The sequence below is a fragment of the Glycine max genome, chromosome 16 (genome assembly GCF_000004515.6).
Source record: "Glycine max cultivar Williams 82 chromosome 16, Glycine_max_v4.0, whole genome shotgun sequence".
In the NCBI taxonomy this organism is placed as follows: domain Eukaryota; kingdom Viridiplantae; phylum Streptophyta; class Magnoliopsida; order Fabales; family Fabaceae; genus Glycine; species Glycine max.
Genome location: NC_038252.2, coordinates 32,078,381 through 32,102,593, shown reverse-complemented (window position 1 = coordinate 32,102,593; position 24,213 = coordinate 32,078,381). Strand labels below are relative to the sequence as shown.

At 33.8% G+C, this 24,213-nt stretch overlaps 1 protein-coding gene and 1 non-coding gene across 2 annotated transcripts; both read right to left on the bottom strand.

Moving 5' to 3' along the window:
• Window positions 1-469: 469 nt before the first annotated feature.
• On the bottom strand, window positions 470-22,364 carry LOC121173697 (uncharacterized). Its single transcript, XM_041010377.1, has 12 exons — window positions 18,463-22,364; window positions 17,209-18,319; window positions 16,800-17,081; window positions 15,598-16,698; window positions 15,021-15,498; window positions 13,586-14,081; window positions 10,541-10,876; window positions 6,121-6,127; window positions 3,105-3,860; window positions 2,581-2,862; window positions 1,378-2,478; window positions 470-1,273 (listed from the first exon to the last, which is right to left on the bottom strand). The coding sequence occupies exons 1-12, from the start codon at window positions 18,936-18,938 to the stop codon at window positions 743-745; spliced, it is 6,957 nt and encodes a 2,318-aa protein (XP_040866311.1). The 5' UTR covers window positions 18,939-22,364; the 3' UTR covers window positions 470-742.
• On the bottom strand, window positions 22,006-22,098 carry MIR1510A (microRNA MIR1510a). Its single transcript, NR_048618.1, has one exon. It is a non-coding gene; the product is annotated as a microRNA MIR1510a (primary transcript).
• Window positions 22,365-24,213: the final 1,849 nt, after the last annotated feature.

Genomic DNA, 24,213 nt, shown 5'->3' with positions numbered 1-24,213 from the left:
GTGTTGTTTGTTCCTTTAAAATGATATTATTTTCATGATTTTTTAAAAATTGAAATAATTGATTGAGGTTCTATAAATGATTTTCAAAAGAACACAATTTCGACATAATCAATTACAGTGTGGAAATAATTGATCCTGGCTTTTGTTCTTGAAACAAACCTGATTCTCCTGAAGAAAACCTAATCGATAATTTTAAAATATAATATTGATTACAATTTGTGAATTTGGATGGATATGGTTACTTTGACAAATAGTTATACTTTATTACATTAAGTCAATAACATAGTTTTAATTAACCTTAAAAAACATCTCACATTTTTCGCATATTATCTTCTATAATTTAATTCACTAAAAAAATACACACAAATCCCAAAAAAAAAACATATACACGCATGTATATATTCTTTTTCAATAATAATTTCATACAGTTTTATCTTTATATCTTTATCTTTTTTCTTTTTTATTTCGCTTTCTCCTCATATTTTCTAGTAATTAACACTTCACATTCTCTCTCCCCTCTTCCTAACTTTCTTACCACTCAAGATGAGTTACTACTCGTAAAAAACATACAACTTAATTTTCTCATCATCATTTTTCAAACTTTCAAAGTAAAAATACTTTTTGAGTTCTCCCTACTGTAATCCAGATTGCAAAAGCAACCCAAGACTTACTTCTACAAAACTAATTTTCAAGCAAAATTTTAACATATAAATATATTTTTGAAGGTATATAATCATACATGTCATAAAACTGAGTTTACTTTAAAAATCAATCTGGACAATGGGCCCTCCAGTACTTGGGGAGGAGCAGGACGCCTGGTTCCCCTCTTTTTCCTCTTTTTGTTCATTTCCCCTGAGGACGACAGCGGATTGGTAAATTGGATGTCCTCCATGTTGTTTCCTTGTTCCAAAACATGGATTCCAATTTGTTTGATGAACTCTTGAAGTGGGTATACAGTACATTCCACACGATTCCATTTATTTCCCCAAAAAACTATAGGTATCGAGGCTAGCTCCACCCGATGATGACGTACTTGAACCAAATGATTCCTTATTCCTAAATTAAATGTTATATTGTTATTGATATTGATCCTAAATCTGGAATGCACATTTAAATAACTCTTGGGTCCAGCAACAACACCCAGAGATATTGAAGGGAAATTGTTACGAAACCAGAAAGAAATTGACGATCCATTGATACAATGATGAAACCATTCTGGAATCCTTGTTCCTGCCAAATAAAACACTCCACATTCCCTAGTCTCATGCAATTCCTGTTTAGCACAATTCATTCGTACATTTAGCAACGTTATATTTAGAGAATGGATGAACGTGAAAATATATCAATTATCAAGTCAAATATGTAGAAAATAGCAACCTGACTCAGTAACATGCTTCTGCACTCGGAAGACAATGAATGACAATCCCTTGCCGAAAAATATTGAATGCCAAATGGAATCCCTTTTATTTCTTGAAGATTCTCACAGTTATCCAGAACAATTTCCCTCCGAAGGTGAAAACCTTGGGTGCCTGCAGGATGAAGAGTAAATTCTACAATTTTCAAGGATGAGCAAAATGTTACTCTGAGCACTTCTATCCTCTGTGGAATCCCTTCAATTTTTTTAAGATTCTTGCATCCAGTTACATAAAGCATCCTCAAAAAGAACCGTTTTTTGTTCTCTGTAGGAAGAAGTGTGAGGTCTAAATCTTTCAACAATGAGCACTCTATTACAGAGAATCCTTCTAAGTTAGGTGGAACCCCTCTAATTTCCTGAAGATTCTCACAACCTTTCAAATAAATTTTTGTCAAAACGTGACATTCTTTAATGCTTGCAGGAAGAATTGTGAAATCATTATATGATAGGTATAATTCTCTCATATTGGCAAACAAATGGAGACCTCTTTGAAGGCTTTTGTCTGATATATTGCACTTTGAAAGATCAAGAACAATGGTGTTTTTAAAGACCAATGAGTTCGTTTGTACCTCACCTTTATCCTCTTTGGGTAAAAGCAACCCCTTGCATGCCTTCACAATCAAATGGCGAAGTTCCTGCATCGCATAGATGCTACTTGGAAGCTGAACAATTCCACAAGCCACTAGTTCAAGTCTTTGAAGTCGAGTGAGATTTTGAATGGAAAATGGCAGTTCTTTTATGGGCGTGTATGAAATATAAAGGGAAGTTACATTTTCCATCTTTCCTAATATTTTTGGAAATATCTCAAGACTAGGACAACATGAAAGCCCGAGTTCTTTAAGAGAGGTCAATTTCAAGAGAGGTGGAAATCTGCTAAGTTTGCTGCATTTATCAGCATCTAAGACTTCAAGTTTATCCAGGAATCCAACCGATTTGTGTATTTTAATCAAATTATCACAATAGCGACATGATAATTTTTGTAAATTTGGGACACAACATAAGTTAGGTATCTCTGTTATATATGGAGAGTCATTAAAATTCAAAACACTCATATTCACGAACATCTGCCAAAAGATTGAAAGAAAAAAAAGAAAAAAAAAGAAATCAAACAAGTAATATTTAAAAGATTTTATTGATATTGAATTAAAGCGAACTTATGTGCTTACCTTGTTCGAAGACAACAAATTGAGACACATTAAGTGACTATAAGGTAACTGTAATCTGACAAGTTTCTTCGGTTGAAAATCACTTGGAAAAGATCGTGAAGGATATCCCCACCAGTCTAGTACTCTTAAACTATTTGGAAGATGTTTGGGACCATTGGAAAAGCAACCACCTTTAACAATGAGTGTTTTGAGGTTATTCATCTCCTTGGAGGCCATTCCATCCCATTGTACTACTTCATATTTGAGGCAATCCAGAATTATCATTTGAATTCTACTAGTTCCCTTTTAAGACAAAAGCAGTAAAGCACAATTCAACCACAATACACATGTCTGGAATTTTACAAACATATGTGAAGAAGATTACATATCATATAAAGAAAGCATAAAATAGCAAAATATCATTGCCAATGAAAGATTGGAGACATAGGAGTGATTATACAATCATCCAGGCATCTAGCACATAATCATGAGAAATAAAGGTTAAATTTGAAAAACAAAACCAATTATATATATCTTAGTCATACCTCATTTTCTTCTAAGACTTGAACTATATCTTCATGCAACCATAACCTACTGCGTTTGCCTGGCTCTCCTGGAGATTCCTGTCTTACAATTTCTTTACCCATGTCCTCTATCAAGTCATGCATTGTCAAGTAACTGGACCGTCGACATAGGAGAGATTTGTCAATCAACACTCCTATAGCATATTTAGGGCAAAAACCATGATGGATAGAAAGTACTTCTTTAACATATGTAAAATCATATCCTTTGAAGCAACAAGCAATATCAAGAAAAATTTTATGCTCATCTTCTTGTAAAGAATCAAAACTTACTTTAAGTATGTCTTGAATCTTTTTATCTGGAATTCTTTCATACTGATCTAGGGCAGATTCCCATACTTCTTTCCTTTTTCCAGACAAGTTGGAACCTATTACTTCCAAAGCCAATGGAAGGCCAGAAGTATAAGTTACTACACGGTTTAAAATGTTGACGTAACATGGATCCACTTTATCAATTTTAAAAGCACTCCAGGTAAGCAATTTAAGAGCTTCTTCTTTATTTAACCCATGTACCTCATATTTATTTTTAACCCCATGGCAAGTTAGTAAATGCCTGTCTCGGGTGGTAATGATGATCCTGCTACCAGAACCAAACCAGTCTGTCCCTCCAGCAATTGCCCGCAACTGATCTAGATCATCGACATCATCAAGAAACAAAAGAATCTTCATTAAGTGGAGCCTATGCTTTATTATTGGAATTCCTTCATTGACACCTCCTAACTTAATACCCTTCTTGTAAAAATTCTTAAGGGTTTCCTAGACTATCAATTATAGAAAACCAACAGGATCTTGAAATTTATGGTTCTCACAAATAATCAATAAAGAATAATAGATAATGATGTGTACCTTTCTCCATAGGAACTTCTCTCTTGTGCACTTTGATTTCCTTGAAAATGAGAGAAATAGGATTTCGCTTCCTTTGGCCTTTCTTTTCTGTCTCTCTCCGTTCCTGATGGCTATGGGTGAGAAAAGAGCACTTTCTGGTCAGGAAGGGGACCTTATTTCACATTAGTGGATATTAAGCCCCTTTTATAACCACTACTCCCATCAAGTAGTAGTTAACCTAGAAACTTCTCCTATTAAGCCCAATTATAATTTAGCCCTTAATTGTTAATTATTTATTTATTAGTCCCTACTAAGTCATATGCTTCTCACATAAGACATTAATTCAAACATTCTCCCACTTGGCTCATGTGACATCAATAAACATTATGGACTAAATAAATAAATAGATTAACTAACATAATGCGCATTAAAAATTGACTAAATTGTTTTACACATTGGGTACATCATAATTTCATGATTAAGAATAGGAACCAATTCGAGTCATGGCGGTTGTACATCATCTAATCGACATAGTCCCTTCCATGTACTACAAATTAGTCTTCTCCTTAATATGACCATTAGTTAGGAGTACATAATTGGTCCAACATAATTTCTTCATTCAAGACAAAACCTGTTAACATTACTTTATCACAAACATGCATGCAAACATAGAGAACAGGTAATCAGAAACATATCATAATTGAGCTCAGAGTGTCAGCAAAATTACATAAGGTAAATTACACTTAATGATCATCAATAACAATAATGCACATACTTTCAACATGTTCTATAAATGTCTTGGGCGGTAATCCCTTTGTCAAAGGGTCAGCTATCATAAGCTTTGTGCTAATATGTTCTATTGACACTCTTTGTTTCTGAACTTCTTCTTTCACGACAAAGTACTTCAATTCCATATGCTTAGCAACCGTAGAGTACTTGTCGTTCTTAGAAAAGAATACTGCTGCGGAGTTATCACAATACATTTTCAGCGGCCTAGCAATACTGTCGACAATTCCAAGCCCTGAAATAAAGTTCCGCAGCCAATTAGCCTGAATTGTAGCCTCAAAACATGCTACAAATTCAGCTTCCATGGTGGATGCAGCAACAACTGATTGTTTTGCACTCTTCCATGATATTGCTCCTCCGGCTAAGAGAAATACAAAGCCAAGAGTGGATTTTCTTGTATCCACACATCCAGCAAAGTCTGAGTCTGAATATCCAATCACCTCTAGGTGATCAGACCTCTTATATGTAAGCATGTGGTCTTTTGTTCCCTGTAAGTATCTCAGAACTTTCTTTGCAGCTTTCCAATGTTCCATTCCTGGATTACTTTGATATCTTCCTAACATTCCGGTTGCAAAGCTTATATCTGGTCGAGTGCAGGTCTGAGCATACATAATACTCCCAACAACTGATGCATACGAAATTTCTTCCATTTGCTTCCGTTCCAGATCATTTTTAGGACATTGTGCGAGACTAAATTTGTCTCGTTTCTGAATTGGAACGGGAGATGCTGAGCACTTTTCCATCCTAAATCTCTCTAGTACTTTATTGATATATGTTTTTTGAGACAAGCCTAACAATCCTTGTGATCTATTTCGAAATATTTCTATCCCTATCACATAGTTTGCCTCACCCATATCCTTCATTTCAAAGTTACTAGAAAGAAACTTCTTAGTCTCATGAAGAAGACCAAGATCATTAGTTGCAATCAATATATCATCAACATACAGGACTAGAAACATAACCTTACTCCCACTGACCTTCAGATATACACACCGATCAACAGTGTTTTCCTTAAATCCAAAGGAAACAATGGTATCATTAAATTTCAAATACCATTGGCGGGAAGCTTGCTTAAGACCGTATATTGATTTCTTTAATTTGCACACCATGTGTTCCTTCCCTTCAACTGAGAATCCCATTGGTTGGTCCATATAAACATCCTCCTCTAAATCTCCATTCAAAAAGGCAGTTTTCACATCCATCTGATGTAGCTCCAAGTCATAATGGGTTACTAATGCCATGATAATCCTGAAAGAATCCTTCCGTGAGACTGGTGAAAACGTCTCTTTATAATCAATGCCATCTTTCTGAGTAAATCCCTTAGCAACAAGTCTAGCCTTGTAACGTTCAAGGTTGCCATGAGAGTCACGTTTAGTCTTGAAGACCCACTTACAACCAACTCTCTTACAACCCTTTGGTAATTCTACAAGGTCCCAAACACCATTATGTTCCATGGAATCTATCTCTTCTTTCATGGCATTTAACCACTTCTCAGAATTATCACAACTTACAGCTTGTGAAAATGAAACTGGATCATTATCATTAATGCTTAAGTTTGTTTCTATTTCATGTAAGTATACCACATAGTCATTCGAAATAGCTGGTCTTCTTTCTCTTTGAGACTTCCTTAATGCTACTTCTTGTGGTTCTTCCACAATGGGTTCATTATGTATCATGGGCTCATTATTGTGTTGTACTTCTTCATTACTGTTTGTAGCAGTAACTGAAGTAGTAATCACCTTACTGTTAGAGGCATAAGCTAAAAGGACTTACACTCTAACTTCTTTAATTTCCATTTCTCGTGGAACTGTACTCCCACTGATTTCATCATTTCCAATGAACCTTGTATTTCCAGTTTTGACAATTCTCATACTATGATTAGAACAATAAAACATATACCCTTTTAACCTTTTTGGATAACCAATGAAATATCCACTGATTGTTCTTGCATCCAATTTTCTTTCTTGCGGATTATAAATCCTTATTTTTTTCTGGCAACCCAAAACATGCAGGTGCCTTATACTAGGTATCCTATTTGTCCACAGTTCAAAAAATGTCTTTGGAACTGCCTTACTAGGAACCCTATTCAACAAATACATGGCAGTTTTCAAGGAATACATCCACAAAGATACGGGTAAAATCAAATTGATTAGCAAACTCCTAATCATATCCATTAAAGTTCTATTGTGCCTTTCTGATACACCATTTGGTTATGGTGTACCGGACATTGTGTATTGTGCACAAATGCCACGTTTCTGAAGAAGCTTAGCAAATGGACCTGGGTGTTACCCAGTTTCATCTTATCTTTCATAATACTCACCACCTCTATCATATATAATAATTTTCACATTTATGTCTAATTGCCTTTTCACTTCATAGTAGTAAATTTCTAAGGCATCCATTGCCTAAGAAATCTCGGGCAGTAAGTAGACATAACCGTAACGTGAATCATTATCAATAATGGTGATAAAATATCCTTCCTTTCTGAAAGAACTAACATCAAAAGGTCCACAAACATTAGTATGCACAATTTCAAGAAGCTGAGTGCTTCTTGTAGCTCTTTTCGTTGTATGTTTTGCTTGTTTTTTTCTTAATACAACCCACACAAATATTTAGATCCGTAAAATCTAGATAAGGAAGAATTTCATTATTTATTAATCTTTCCATCCTTTCTCTAGAAATGTGACCTAAACGTTTATGCCACAAGAAAGCAGATCGTTCATTCATTAAACTACGTTTAGTGTCAACATTATGATGCAAAGATGAAACAGTTTCAACATACAAACTGTATGTTTCCAATTTATATAAATCATCACAAAGAACACCAGTACCAATGAGATGATTATACTTAAATAAACTGAAACATCCATTACCAAAATTAAAAGAGTATCCAGTAATATCAAGTTTAGATAATGAAACCAAATTCCTAGATAAACTAGGTACATAAAGAGTTTCCAGTAAATCTAAATGATGTCCAGTGTCGAGTTTTAAACGATAAGTCCCGACCGCTTCCACTGGAGCTTTCACTCTATTCCCCATGAAAACAAACTTCTCATTTGGGCTTATGGTCTGGATTGTAAGGAATCCCTGCATAGTATTAGAAACATGAGTTGTACATCCAGAATCAATCCACCATGTATTATGGGGAACTTCAGTTAAGTTTGATTTAAAACATACAAGAGCATTGAGCTCACCTTTCTTTTCGAACCAAGACTTACGCTTTGGGCAATCTTTCTGGAAATGTCCAGATTTTCCACAAAAATGACAATTATTGTTCTTTGATGCTTTCTTCTGGATTTCCACAGGACCGTCCTTGATCTTTAATGGTCCTTTGCCTTTATCATGTTTCTTTACAAATTTTTTTCCAGCTCCTTGATTCCCTCGGTGGCTTACATAATGGATTGAGTGACTTCCTTGATTCTTAAGCCTCGTTTCTTCCTGAACTAACATACTGTGCAATTCATGCACATTCCATTTATCTTTCATGGTATTATAGCTCATTTGAAACGGGTCATACTCAGACGGTAATGAGTTTAGAATAAACTGAACAAGGAAGTTCTCATTCACAGCCATTCCCAAGGTTTTAAGTCTTGCTGCAATGTTTGTCATCTCAATGACATGTTCATGCATAGTACGTGAACCATCAAACTTCATGGTGGTTAGTGTACTCATTAATGTCCCAGCAAGAGACTTATCAGCTGTTTGAGAGCGCTCTCCCACTAACCCCATAAACTCTTTAGCACTATCGGTTTTAGGAAGAGTTGTCTTAATACTGTCTGCAACAGTCATTCTCATGAACATTAGGTTGAGTCTGTTAGATCTTTCCCAAGCTTTATAATGAGCTTTCTGTTCATTGCTACTAGCATCAGTAATAGTAGCAGGCTTCTCTTCCAATATAGCAAGGTCAAGATCCAAAACACCGAGATGAAATTGAACTTGCTCATTCCAATCAGAGAAGTTAAGCCCATTAAAAATTGGTACAGATGATACATGAGAATTCAGTGAGTTGGGAACAGGTACTGCATAATAAAACTTCACATAAGCATTTTGGTACATGAAACACAAGTCATACATATAATTTACTCAGATAAAAATCAATGTATATTGATGTTCTCCTTTGGGTGACACATCAACACACAACATACAAACATGATGATGCTGATAAAATTTTAACATTATTTGACAATTAAATATGCACCAATTAGTAGTATCTATTTCCTTTGGGTATATAAATAAAACTAATGATACACACAAATCGCCTACAATAATATTCATTAATTATAATAACAACTAATCAACCTTTGGGCGATCCATAAATGCCTTATAACAATGAATTTCAATTATCCATAAGCCAACAATCATATAATTTAGCATCCATTATTCTATGAGTAATTGAAATAATTATTAATTTGGAATTAAATAACCTTACAAATTTGGTCACTTTGGTGACTAACAAATTTAACATACATTTAATTCCAACCAAATATATATGACTTGCACATACTTATTGCTATCAACAATTCATAGCCATTCCATTAATTCCATTCTAGGCCATAAAATAATATTTGCATTTATTTGTGTTTTACATTCTAACACGTTCAAGCAAATATGTAGTATATACATATATTTTACTGCTACCAATAATTGCAAAACACTCACATTAATTTAATTATAGAACATAAACTTTCAATCCTTTAATCATGTTTAATGATCATTTTTCGAGAAAAAAAAATAGGCAAGTGGGATTGTAAATAGCAGCAAGGGGTTTGCAAATAGAAATTCGAAAAGGAATCCTTCCCTACACCCAACATACATGGCAGCAGCACTTTTCACAAAACTGAAATTAGCACGTACATGGCAGCAACACTTTTCACAACTGAAATTAGCACGTATCTACGTGCAGCTTTTGAAAAAGGATAATATTTGCATTTTCCCAAAACGTAATTGGAATTAAAACTTTCTATAAAGTGGTACGTAATTGCCCAATTTTATTATTATTATAATATATGATTGTCATCATTATCTTAAATAAAAGGCACGAATTTGCAGTTCGTGACTAAAGCGTCACTTTTGGCTTTCTTTCCCAAAAACAGAATTTAACAGTAATAAAATATTACCAATAAAACAATACATGCAACGGAAAATAAAATTCCTAAATTTCATAATTAGGATTTATGCATAATTGAGAGAAATTAAATTATCCCTAAATTTCATAATTAGGGTTCATACATAATTGAAAGAAATTAAATTATCCCTAAATTTCATAATTAGGGTTCATGTATAATTGAGAGAAATTAAATCATTCTTGGAGAATCATAAATTTCATAACACATGCTCTGATACCACATGTAAAAATTCTTAAGGGTTTCCTAGACTATCAATTATAGAAAACCAACAGGATCTTGAAATTTATGGTTCTCACAAATAATCAATAAAGAATAATAGATAATGATGTGTACCTTTCTCCATAGGAACTTCTCTCTGGTGCACTTTGATTTCCTTGAAAATGAGAGAAATAGGATTTCGCTTCCTTTAACCTTTCTTTTCTGTCTCTCTCCGTTCCTGATGGCTATGGGTGAGAAAAGAGCACTTTCTGGTCAGGAAGGGGACCTTATTTCACATTAGTGGGTATTAAGCCCCTTTTATAACCACTACTCCCATCAAGTAGCAGTTAACCTAGAAACTTCTCCTATTAAGCCCAATTACAATTTAGCCATTAATTGTTAATTATTTATTTATTAGTCCCTACTAAGTCATATGCTTCTCACATGAGACATTAATTCTAACACTTCTCTCCAATTGTTTTAGAAAGAAGTTTCTTTTGGAGATGCACCAATCCATTTTGCATTGAGTATTCTCTCACATTAAGAAAACAATACCCTTCAAATTGATCGGCAATCAAATTATAAATTGCTCGAGCAAGTGTTGATTTGCCTACTCCGCCGACTCCATGGATTCCTATCATGTGGACTCCACCAGATTCAATATTCACAAGTGAGTTTACGTCTTGCATACGATACTCCAGTCCAACGGGGAAATCCGCAACATGCAAAAGAGTGCGATTAATTTTTTGAGAAACCTCTTTAACGATCTTAGCAATAAAGTCATATTCATATTCTTCCTTCCTGTACAATTGAAGAAGTCATACTAAAGTCATACTAAATGCAACACATTTCCATGAATTTCAACAAAAAAATTAAATCAATAGACAAGTAACAAGTTATTGGTTTTGTGAAGGAAATTATAAAAAACAGAGAAGAGAAGAAAGACAATACGTATGCAGAGGAAATAGAATTATTCTATTCTAATTCAAATTGTTCTCAGCAGCGATACAACAAATAGTAAAAGATAAACTAATTAGATAACAAGATATTAGCAAAACAGAATATTAAAACTAACTTGCTCCTTAAAGATAAGAGGAACCACTTATTGACTAGGCTAATCCATTAAAACTGCCCTACTCCTAAAATATAGGAAATCAACTTATTTACTAAATCCTATTTTAAAAACTGAAAAATAAAATATTATGCAGTTACAAAAGTATATCTTCAACACTCCTCCTTGCTTTTGGTACTGCAAACTCCAATTCTTTGAGTTCAAGTTTGTTGATAGGTAGTGACTTTGTAAACATGTCAGCCAATTGATCTTTAGACTTACAATAAATTAAGTTCACTTCACCACTTTGTTGCATCTTTATCAAATAATAAACCTTGATGTTGGAATGTTTAATCTTCCCATGACACACGGGATTGTTTGCAACAATAATGGCTACTTGATTGTCAACAAAAATTCCAATTTTGTTCTTTTTAGAAAATAGAATGTTTGACCTTGTTGAAGTGAGATACATTAGACATCCAATCAAGCTCCCACAATATCCTTCATCAATGTTATCAACACCTTCTTCCTTGCTAAACTTCTCCTTTTGATTCATTGGAGTGCTAACAGATTTGCATTCCTCCATTTGAAACTTCTTCAAATTTTCTTTTGCATATTTCCTTTTTTCCATGTTTAGCATTCTTTCAAGACGGCAATGATCAAGTCTCTTGTGCCAGAGTTCCGTGGGTGTGACTTGAGTGAAATAGGCTGTATGCTCCTCCTCTGCTGGATCAAATGAAAAGCTTTTACCTTTCATTTTAACCCTTAGAACTTCCCAGCCAAAATTGTCATAGATAAAGCAATGTTGATGTTCAAAGGACACTTTAAATCCCTTTTTAATCAACTGACCTACGCTTAACAAGTTTTGGTCAATGTTAGGTACATAAAAAACATCTGATATTAATTTGATACCTGAACACGTTGAAATTGCAACAGTTCCTTTTCCTTTTACTGGAATATAGCCACCATTCCCAATTCTGACCTTTGAGACATTAGTTGGCTTCAAATCTTTGAATAAGGTCTTATCATATGTCATGTGGTTCGTACAACCACTATCAATCAACCAACTTTCCCTTGATTCACTACTCAAGAAGCATGTGGCCACAAACAGTTGGTCCTCTTCTTCTTGATTAGCAATCTGAGCTCCCTCATCATGGTGATTTTTGTTGGCGCAGATCACCGCTTCATGCCCTATCTGGTTGCACTTGTTACATTTTGCATCTGGTATCCTCCAACATTTGAAAGGTGCATGACCTTTTTTGCCACAATGCTGACAAGGTGGATAATTTTTCTTTTTACCCTTACCTTGGTTGTTTGCACTGTTTTCGCTGCTTGCTGGTTGATTCTTCTTGAAAAAATCTTTTTTGCTTTCATCAACTTCATGATGTTTGGCGGGCAAAGCACCTTCGACAACACGATCTTGCCTCATCAACCTTCGCTGCTCTTAAGCTTGCAGGGCGTGTAGCACTTCTGCCAATGTGATTTTCGACAGATCCTTTGTGTTCTCCAATGAAGCTATAGATGCTTCATACCTCTCCGGCACCGTTACCAAAATTTTCTCTACAATTCTCGAATCAGCAAAATCACTTCACAACAACTTTATCTTGTTGGCAATACCCAACAATTTGTTTGAGTATTCTTTGATTGTCTCTGACTCTTGCATCATTTGAAGTTCAAATTCCCTCCTTAAATTAAGCACTTGCATGTTTCGTATTCTATCATCTCCAGCGTATTCCTCTTTCAGATAATCCCAAATTGCTTTGGGTGATTTAAGAGTCATGATTCTGATGAATATCATTTGTGAAACACCAGTGAACAAACATGACCTCGCCTTTGCCTTTTTCATCTTTCTTTCCTTGTGATTTTTAATTTGGGCCATGGTGGGATTTTCAGGCAGCGGATATATTTCATAATCCTCTTCCACAGCATCCCATAAATCCAAAGACTCCATGTAGGATTGCATTTTCACTTCCCAAAGATCATAATTCTCTCCATCAAAGATTGGAAGAGTTATGTGGAAAAAACTTGCTTCACCTTCCATGGTAGAAGTCCCGTAAGAATAAGGCTCTCGATACCAATTGTTGGTTTTGTGGAGGAAATTATAAAAACAGAGGAGAGAAGAGAGACAAAACGTATGCAGAGGAAATAGAATTATTCTATTCTAATTCAAATTGTTCTCAGCAGCGATACAATAAATAGTAAAAGATAAACTAATTAGATAACAAGATATTAGCAAAACAGAATATTAAAACTAACTTGCTCCTTAAAGATAAGAGGAACCACTTATTGACTAGGCTAATCCATTAAAACTGTCCTACTCCTAAAATATAGGAAATCAACTTATTTACTAAATCCTATTTTAAAAACTGAAAAATAAAATATTATGCAGTTACAAAAGTATATCTTCAACACAAGTTAAAACTAAAAAATGAAGAAGAGAAAAACAAATAAAAGATTACCCCTGTTTGAAATGATAGCCCGACAAGTTAGCTGCTTGACTCAGAGCATTCCTCCATTTCTGCAATTTCTCTTGGTCATCATTGAACCTCTTCTTATGGCTATTCAGTGCTTCTTTGTAGCTACCTCTTTGATGTCGTACATGAGAAGGATCAACCTCATAAAAAACCGGCAAAACTAATCTACTCTTTTCCTTAACACAGGCAAAGATGTGGACAAGTTCATCTAAGCAAAAAGTGGAAGAGGCATAGTTCTTGGAGAACACTGGGATGAAAATCCTGGACTCTTCAATTGCCTTCAAGAGTGATGGTGTGATCTGTTCTCCTCTTTGAAGCTCCTCATCATCAATGAAGGTGCGGACTTTTCTATCACACAGAGCTTTGTAGAGATGACCAGTAAAACCATAGCGAGTATCAGAGCCTCTGAAGTTGAGGAAAACATCATATTTCCATCCATTGCTAAAGGAAGTGGAGGACATTGTATTCCCACAATGAGTACCTTAAAACCAAAAGAGAACTATTATTGAAACTATGATCAATATAATTGTTAATGAAAAAGATAAACGAACCTTTGATTGATGAGAGAGTGGTTAGCGAGAGAACAAGGAAGGAAGCTCAGTGATAAATGAACAACAATGAGTAAAGTACCAAACTGATGTCTGAGAGTAGTTGGGAAAGAGAACAAGAGTAGATGGTTGATAAAGAAGTGGGAAAAACATCAGTAATGGACTAAACGCGTTAGAAAAGTTGATTCCTCACTGAAGTCAAGTCCACCCGACAATGATACATTAAATATGACATTTGTTCATGTAAGCCAAGCCCAAACTGCGTAAAATAAATAAATAACACACCGAACTCACTTCTTCGCCTTCCTCGATGTTTCTTTCTTTCAATAAATCAACCAGGTTTCTTTTTTCAACGTTGTCACATGATTCTTTATCCTCGAAATGCTAGGAACACGCCCTCTATATTTATGATTCTTTTTGGTTTTAAACATCACTGTTTCTAATACATTTAACCTTATTTTTATAATAAACTAGTTATAACCTGTTTGCGGGCATGCTAGTTTATTATACTTGAAATAAACTTTAAGAATTAAGTCTAACGTACTTCTAATTAAAAAAATCCTAATATATTTATATTTTTAAAAATTAATTTTAATGAGATAATTTTAAAACTGTAATATTATAAATGCATAAATATATCGATTTTCAAATTCATTCGAACAAGTACATTATATTAGTCTCAATGAATAAAATGTAGATATGTTACGTGGTTTCAATCAAAAAATTACATGTTAATCTTCCATAGCACCTCCTGTAATTATATTGGGAATACATAACATTGCACAATATATAATCAAAACAAGGTGTCCTAAAACCACAAAATTTTATTATCAATCAACGGGAAGATACTTCATCTCCGGGAGAAGACAGTCACTCTTGTCTTTTTCGTTTCCTTGAATCATCATGTTGTATGCGAAAATCTGGGTCTTCTTTGGACAATAGTGGATTGGTAAATTGGATATCCTCCAAGTTGCTTCCTTGTTTGATTACATGGATTCCAATTTGTTTGATTGGTTGGGGTACCCATGATGTAGTACACACCACATGATTCCATTCATTTTCCGAAAGAACACAGTCATTGAATAGTTCCTCTATGTGATCAATAATCCACAGATGATCAACGCATAGGTCCAAAGAGATAGCACCCTTTGGTAAATGTTCCACACCATTGATGATAAAGCTGAACGTTACATCTGAATCCATTGGTTCAGAAACTACACAGACAGATATCGCAGGGAACTTGTCACGAAACCAGAAACAAATTGATGATTCATTGGTACACTCGAACCACTCGGGAATTCTAGTTCCTGGCAAAATAAACTCTTTGAACCCATCGGCTTCATGTAATTCCTATAGGTCATAATTCATTCATACATATTTAGCAGCATAAAGTATGAGTCAAGTTGAAATATACTAATTATCAAATCAAATATATAGGAAAATACCAACCTCGTTAAGTAACATGCTTCTACACTCAGAAGTCAAGGATGAGCATTCTCTTGCAGAAAATACTCCAATGTCGGATGGAATCCCTTTTATTTCTTCAAAATCCATACAACTATCCAATATAAGTTTACTCAAAATACGACATTGTCGGGTGCATGAAGGAGGAAGAGTAAGATCTAGATCTTTCAAGGAATTGCAGGATTCTACAATCAATTCTTCTATGTTCAGTGGAATCCCTTTAAGTTTTTCAAGATTCCGGCATCCACATAAAAGAAGCTTCCTTAAAAGGCAACATTCTTTGTTCCATGTGGGAAGAAGTGTGAGGTCTAATTCTTTCAAGGATGTGCAATCTATTACAGCGAATATTTCTAAATTCGGTGGAATCCATCCAATTTCATGAAGATTCTCACAAGCTTCCAAATAAAGTTCTGTCAGAAACTGAAATTCTTGAATGCAGGCAGGAAGAATTGTGAAATCATTCCCATTTAGGTATAGTTCTTTCACATTGGAAAACAAAGGGAGACCACTTTGAAGGAATTTGTCTGATATGTGGCAATGTGAAAGATCAAGATAACCAATGGTATTTTCAACCACCATTGAGCTCATCTGTTCTTTCCCTTCGTTCTCTACAGGTAGTAGCAACCCCTCACATTGGTTAACAAGCAAATAACGAAGTTCTTTCATTGCAAAAAAGGTACTTGGTAACTGAATAACTCCACCATTCTTCAGTTTAATTCTTTGAAGTCGACTGAGATGTTGAATTGAAGATGGCAGTTCTTTTATGGGAGTGTCTTTAATATCAAGGGAAGTGACATTTTCCATCTTCCCTAATATTTCTGGAAAACACTCAAGATTAGCACAAAATGAAAGTTTAAGTTCTTCAAGAGAGGTCAATTTCATTGGTGGAAAACTTGTAAGCTTGCTGCAGCCATCAGCATCCAAGATTTTAAGTTTATCCAGGAATCCAACCGATACATGAATTTTAATTAAATTCTCACAATATTCAAATGATAATTCTTGTAAATTTGGGGCACCACATACGTCAGGTATCTCTGTTATATAATGACACTGATTAAAATTCAAAACTCTCATATTCAAGAACCTCTGCCAAAAAAATACAAAAAAGAAATATAAGAGGAATCAAACAAATAATGCTTAGGAAAATTTATTGATATAGAATTAAAGAAGAGAACTTGTATGCTCACATTCTTTGAGTTGAGCCAATTGAGAGACGTTAAGCAACTATCAGGTAACTGTAGTGAGACAAGTTTCTTCGGATTAAAATCAAATGGTAGAGATGGTGAAGGATATCGCCGCCATTCTAATACTCTTAAACTATTTGGAAGATGTTTGGGACCTGTGGTAAAGCAACCACCTCTAATGATAAGTGTTTTGAGGTTATTCATCTCCTTGAAGGCCATTCCATCCCATTCTACTTCTTCATAATTGAGATAATCCAGAGCTATCATTTGAATTCTACTAGTACCCTTTTAAGACAAAAGTGTGGTTAACCACAATTGTCAACGAAATTAAGATTGCAAACGGAGAAATAATTATGCTTTTATACTATCACCAGGACAATAATATCATGAAAGAATTATATATTAGTGTTACCTTATTTTCTTCTAAGACTTGAACTATATCTTCAGGACACCATAACCTACTGCGATTTTCAGGCTCTTCTGGTGATTCCCTTCGGACAATTTCTTTACCCATGTCTTCAATCAAGTCATGCAATGTCACGTTACCAAAGCAATCAATCTTTATGAGAGATTTGTCGATCAACACTCCTATACCATATTGTGGGCAGAAACCGTGATGACTAAAAAGTATTTCTTTAACTTCTGACAAACGATATCCTTTGAAGCAACAGGCAATATCAAGAAAAATATTCTGTTCATATTCCTCTAAAGAATCAAAACTTACTTTAAGTATGTCTTGAATATCTTTATTAGGAATTCTTTGATACTGATCTAAGGCAGATTCCCATTCTTCTATCCTTTTTCCAATCAAGTTGGAGCCAATTACTTTCAAAGCCAATGGAAGGCCAGAAGCATAAGTTACTGCACGGTTTAAAATGTTCACATAGCATGGATCAACTTTGCCAGTTTTAAAAGCACTCCAACTAAGCAATTCAAGAGCTTCTTTATGATTTAACCCATGAACCTCGTATATGCTTTCAACCCCATGGCATGTTAGTAAATGTCTGTTTCGAGTGGTAATGATGACTCTGCTACCAGAACCAAACCAATCCATCCCTCCAGCAATTGCATGCAACTGATCTGGTTTGTCAACATCATCCAGAACCAAAAGAACCTTCTTTCGGTGGAGCCTATGCTTTATTATTGGAATTGCTTCGTTGATACTTCCTAACTTAATACCCTTCTCTCCAATTGTTTTAGAAAGAAGTGTCTCTTGGAGATGCACCAATCCATTTTTAATTGAGTTTTCTCTCACATTATCAAGAAAACACAATACTTCAAATTGATCAGCAATCAAATTGTAAATTGCTCGAGCAAGTGTTGTTTTGCCTACTCCGCCAACTCCGTGGATCCCTACCATGTGTACTCCACCAGATTTGAAATTCAAAAGCGAGTTTACTTCTTTCATTCGAAACTCCAGTCCAACGGTGTAATCCGCAACATGCAAAACAGTGCGATTAATTTTTTGGGAGACCTCTTTAACAATGTTGCCAATAAAGTCATATTCATATTCATTTTCAATCCTGCACAATTGAGTGAAGCCATACTAAATGCAACACATAACATATCCATGAATTTCAACAATTAATTGAATCAACAGACAAGTTAAAACTAAAGAAAGAAGGAAAGAAACAAAGTTAAAAAAAAAAAAAAAAAAAAACATTACCCATGTTTGAAATGATAACCAGCCAAGTTAGCTGCTTGACTCAGAGAATTCCTCCATTTCTGCAATTTCTCTTGGTCATCATTGAACCTCTCCTTATGGCTATTCAGTGCATCTTTGTAGCTACCTCTTTGATGTCGTACATCAGAGGGATCAACCTCATAAAAAACTGGTAAAACCAGTGTACCCTTTTCCTTAACACAGGCAAGGATGTGGACAAGTTCATCTAAGCAAAAAGTGGAAGAAGCATAGTTCTTAGAGAACACAGGGATGGCAATCCTGGACCCTTCAATTGCCTTGACAAGTAATGGTGTGATCTCTTCTCCTCTTTGAAGCTCTTCATCATCAATGAAGGTGTGGATTCCTCTATCACACAGAGCTTTGTAGAGATGACCAGTAAAACCATGGCGAGTATCAGAGCCTCTGAAGCTGAGGAACACATCATATTTCCATCCATAGCTAAAGGAAGAGGAGGACATTGTATTCCCACTATGCTCAATTGAATTAGCTCACAATATAAAATTGAAGCCAAACACCATCTTACATATACACAAGTTTCAAGACAAGATTTCGTATGATAAATAAATAAATAAATAGAAGTTTTTATTTCTTAAATAACTCAGCACACGAAACTGACATTATCATCTTCCTCGAAGTTTCATTTTATCTTCGAGAATTGTTAAATTGTCAACTTGAACAAATAACTCAACCACTCTGATGACTTCTCGTGCCGTGATGGTCGACTCTAATAAAATTAACATTTTGGATTTGACTATAATGTTACTTTATTTTGCGTTACCGTCCAATGAGTCTTCAAACAACATGTATATCCCATCCTTTGATTTATTTAATTACATTGAAGTTCACTAAAAGGATGAAATTTAAACTAGCGTCCTTCGGTGAACTATGGTTTTGATGTCCTTCGTGCTACTTGTTTGAAGACATGGATTCCACTTTGTTAAATAAACCATTTATTTGGTGGTCATTTATAGTGCAGTACACATGATTCCATTCAATTTCTAAAAGAACACGGGGTAATAATTGGATATTTTTTATTTTTACAGCTTTAATTTGTTTGTTTCCTTCAAATTGGTTCATTTCTATCTTGGCCTCGTGGGCCTCCCAAAGTTAAAGAAATTTCTATTGGCACCCCAATTTGCTCCAGCTACCCTCTACCCTTGAAAATGACCTCTCTATCCCCCACCCCCTCACCTATCCAACCCCCACCCCCTAATCAGACGGTTAGCATTTGGAAAGTGTTTTTTAAGTTGAGTTTACAAAAATAATTCATGAATCGTTGGATCTTCATCAAACAGCTTTAATCGTATGACTTCGCCAATGCGTGCTTCCGCCGACTGTGGGAAATCCATGTCCTAGTTTATGCTCATACGTAGACAATAGCTAAGGACCCTTTCACCATAGGACCCCATAAGATACACCCACCCAAAATGATTATGAAGTTTTTTCCCACCTTCTGATATCAACCATACTCACAATTATACACCACTCCATTCGTATTCACACCCAACAAATACATTTGAACAAAATAAAAATGAATAGTATGAAACTCTATCTTCCTCCTTGTTCTTCTTCTTCTTTGCAATGTGTTCAGATCCAAAGATGAGATCCCATTCTCCACCACTAATGTCACCGGCAACAACAACGTCATCATTGCCATCCTCACAATCTCCACATCATTACCAAACGACATTGACCATAACTCAGAACTATACAACTATTTCATTCTCATTTTATAAGTTTAATTAAACTAAAAAATTCTCTCAAGTTTTTTCTGTGAAACACTTTCCCGGGCATTCTTTCTAAGTTAATTTCTAACAACTTGAATACATATTTGTGACGCTCTTTTATTGCAGAAGTCTAACTTGAATACATTTTTTTTGTGAAGATCTTTTATTGCAGAAGAGACTTGAAAAACATTTTACAAATTTGAAAAACAAAATAATAGACTCTCAAAATGTTAAAACTATATTTGAATGAAATCATGTGAAAGCTGGAAAATACATGCGACATGCAAGCGTAGTTATCTTGAACACGGACAGCTACTTAACCATATTGATGCCATCGAATTCTAATCCCATTTCACATTGATCAATGACTTCAATGCTAGAGAAGTAAACAATGATGCTTGGTGCCTTTTGTCCCGTACGCAATTTTTGTTCCCACTGCATATATTTTTTCCTTACACTTGCTCACCAATTCATCAGATCCATAATTTAGTTTGCCCCTTTTACAAGGTTAGGCTAAATGATACTTCCCTGCAAGCTTTTGTTACAAAACATGGACTTCAATCTATGGCTAACATTCCCATTTGGTCCATGTTATTGACACCGGTTGAAAACAGCACACAATTCATTAATTTTCTGACACTAGATCCACATCTTCAAATTTTGAATTTTATCCAAAAATATACATGCATGAACAGCAACTGAGAAGTGAGATCTTTCCGTTCAATTGAAACCCATTGATGATCAATTTTGGTTATTTATTGGGGCATAAAACATAAGTAGGTAGGAAAAAAAAATTATGGTCCCTTGAAACGGTGCTCGTACCAGGATGAAATCCTTATTCATGGCACGCAACAAGGTTTTCTGTCAATTGTAATTGTACCAATCTATCATATGTAGAGTTTGAGTCGAGTTAAATATCAATTATTAAATCAAATAAGTAACCAAAAGAGGACCCTAATTCAATAACATCCATGTACACTATAAAGTGCAGCTTTTTGAAGATCCTCACAAAATATTCAAAAATAAACTCCCTCAAAACATTCTTAAAATTCGGACCGTAGAATGTTCCTAAGTTGGGTGGAATCCCTTTAATTTCTTCAATAAGCTCCCAATAAACCGATTAGAGCTTCTTTAAACAAGTAAGATCATTCTGAAGCAATTCAACTGATATGTTATAACATCAATAAATTCGATCAATAAAAAAGAAAAAATAAACAAATATGCCGAGTTTGCAAACAACATTGACCTAGGAGATAAAGGATTCGATCCCTCCTACTAACAATTAACAAGAAAAACAACATTGAACTAATTGCAGGATAAACCAACCAAGATCTGAGCTCTTTCCACCGATTCATGAACCTTAAATAAACTTAATAGAATTCTCAATTTTGAAATAATAGATCTTCAAAATCGGAACACCAAACACATCACAATCAGATATAACTAAGACAAATCAACAACCATCAAAGCTTAAACTCCCAGATCTATGAACATCTGGAGAAAAAAAATACCAAATAAACAAAAAAAAACAAAAATCCAGTTAACAATCTTAAAATCAATTTACTGGCATAGAAAACAAGAGGGAAAACTTGAAACTCTCAGATCTGTGAACTATTGGCCAAAAAAGAAAAAAAAAATCCCATAAACAAATAATAAAGTTAGAATCTTAAGATCATTTTACAGGCACATAAATCCAGAGCAAAAACTTAATATACTTTCATTCGTCTGATTAAAACCCAAAGCTTCAACGGAATCGGCAGTGAAAAGTAAGAAATTAACCGCGCCCTCAGGAAAGGGATACATGGAATGGGTGGAATAGGTAAAACAACAACTAACTATAACAATTACTTATACAGCAGTCATTGTTTTACCTATCCCTCCAGTTCCATAAAATCCAACATAGAGAACGAGTTAACACCTTCATATGGTTAAGGGCAAAAGATTCACAACTACTTAGTCAACAATGAAAACAAAGAGCAACACTACTCTCATTTGAAGTGAAATTTGGAGAGATTCAATTCAATTGATTCACCAATTGTGTTACCTTTGGCTCTAATTTAAATCCATGAACCCTACCTCGTGAAATGTGAAAAGCCAGCGAATCTTCGTAACTATCGTCGCACGTGAACGGCTGAAAAGGATCCACGTCATAACGCACTGGCTGAACCAATAAAGTAGGTTAGTACTATTTTAATATTGCGAATTTATTTATTTTTAAAAGTGAAAAACCGATGTTAGGTCAAATTCATATTAATTCTACTAAAAATCTAGTAGATTTCATTTGTTAATCAATGGGATTCAAAATTTCAAGTAATGAAATAGGTTATATTAGGAATTGTTGAAATATGAAAGTATTGTTAAAAATTATTTTTTTTTAAATGTACCAAAAGAAATATGTTATTGATTCTTTATTAGTTTATTTTACACCCAAAGCAAATATTTATCGACATTTATAATTTTATTTGTACTGCTTTCTAAAAAGAATATAAATTTTTTTATTTCACGGTTGTTTCCAACTGTCTCCCACTTCTATTCATTTTTTTATCCTAGCATTAGCCCATCAGCGTTCCATTTTTACTCCTTCATACTCTTATGTTCATCAAGAGAAGGGATTTAATTAATTCTGAGTTGGATTGAAAAATAAATAAAATCAAGTTAAGAATTATTTTTGTTAAAGATTAAATTATTTACTATAATTTTAACTTTAACATATTAATCATTCGTGTTCAATTACTTAATTTATATATTTATTATTTATACTTTGATTAAATAAAAAATTATTTTCCAGCATAATTATAGAAAATAATAAATAAAATACAATATAATATAATAATATAATAAATTACAAGATCCAATACCGAAGAAAAACAATACAAAATACAATAAGAATCTAATTCTGATAACAAACAGAATAATTTATACAAATTTAAGTTTAATATAGCATGGGTCTTGGGGCAAGTTTGGGATGATTTTTGCTTACCTCACTTCCCCCCTTGAAAATCGATAGGGCCAGAAATTTGCCCCGAGACCGTGGTTGGTTTTCCCAGCCACAAAATACACTTAAAATATTTTGTTAAAATTTAGTTATAAATAACAATCATGGCATAAATACAATTTTGGACAAAAATCACATAAATCAAAGTGATAATTATGGATACCAATCACAACATAAAAACATATAATTATCAATAACAAATAATTAACATAAGTTTCAAACAAGAATAAAATTTCAACATAAGATGTATGTTTATTCCTCCAAAATAAAACTAGTTACACTCCTAATTCTTCAATCATTGGAAATACATGTAGTAAGCTTTTTTAACCAAAAGGGGTATTATTTTTTTGAATCTTCATATTGACTGTGTTATAACTTCTAAATTAAAAACTAGTACCATTTTAATCTTTTTAATTGAAATCGTAAATAATTTTACAACTTTAATATAATTTTTTTTTTACTTTTATGACTTTAAAGTCATAAAAAAATTTCTTTTTTTTAATTAGGACTTCAAAGTTGTAATACATTTTTTTAATAAAAGTTATAAATTTTTTATGGTAATCTTTTTATTTTATTTTCAAATTTTTTAAAATTGTAAAAAAATTTATTTATTTATTTAGTAAATAAATAATTTTAATTTTATTTAATATGTTGTATAAAATAATTTTGAAGGCATAAATAATTTATGACTTAAAAAAAATTAAAAATTGAAGTTGAGTTTTTTACGACTTTGTTGGAAAAAGAAAAAAAAAATACTTCTTTACGATTTTAAGTTTGTGTTGGAAAAAAAATCGTAAAATATTTTATGACTTTAATGGAAAAAAAATTCCTTACAACTTTAAAGTATATTGAAAAAAAAATCAGAAAATAGTTTACTACTTCAGTGAAAATAGAAAAAGAAAATTGTAACATACTTTACTACCTTCAATTCAATTCACAAGTCGTAGCATAACCTATAATTTATTCCTTTTTGAATATTAATTTAAATTTTACTCTATTTTAATAATTTTG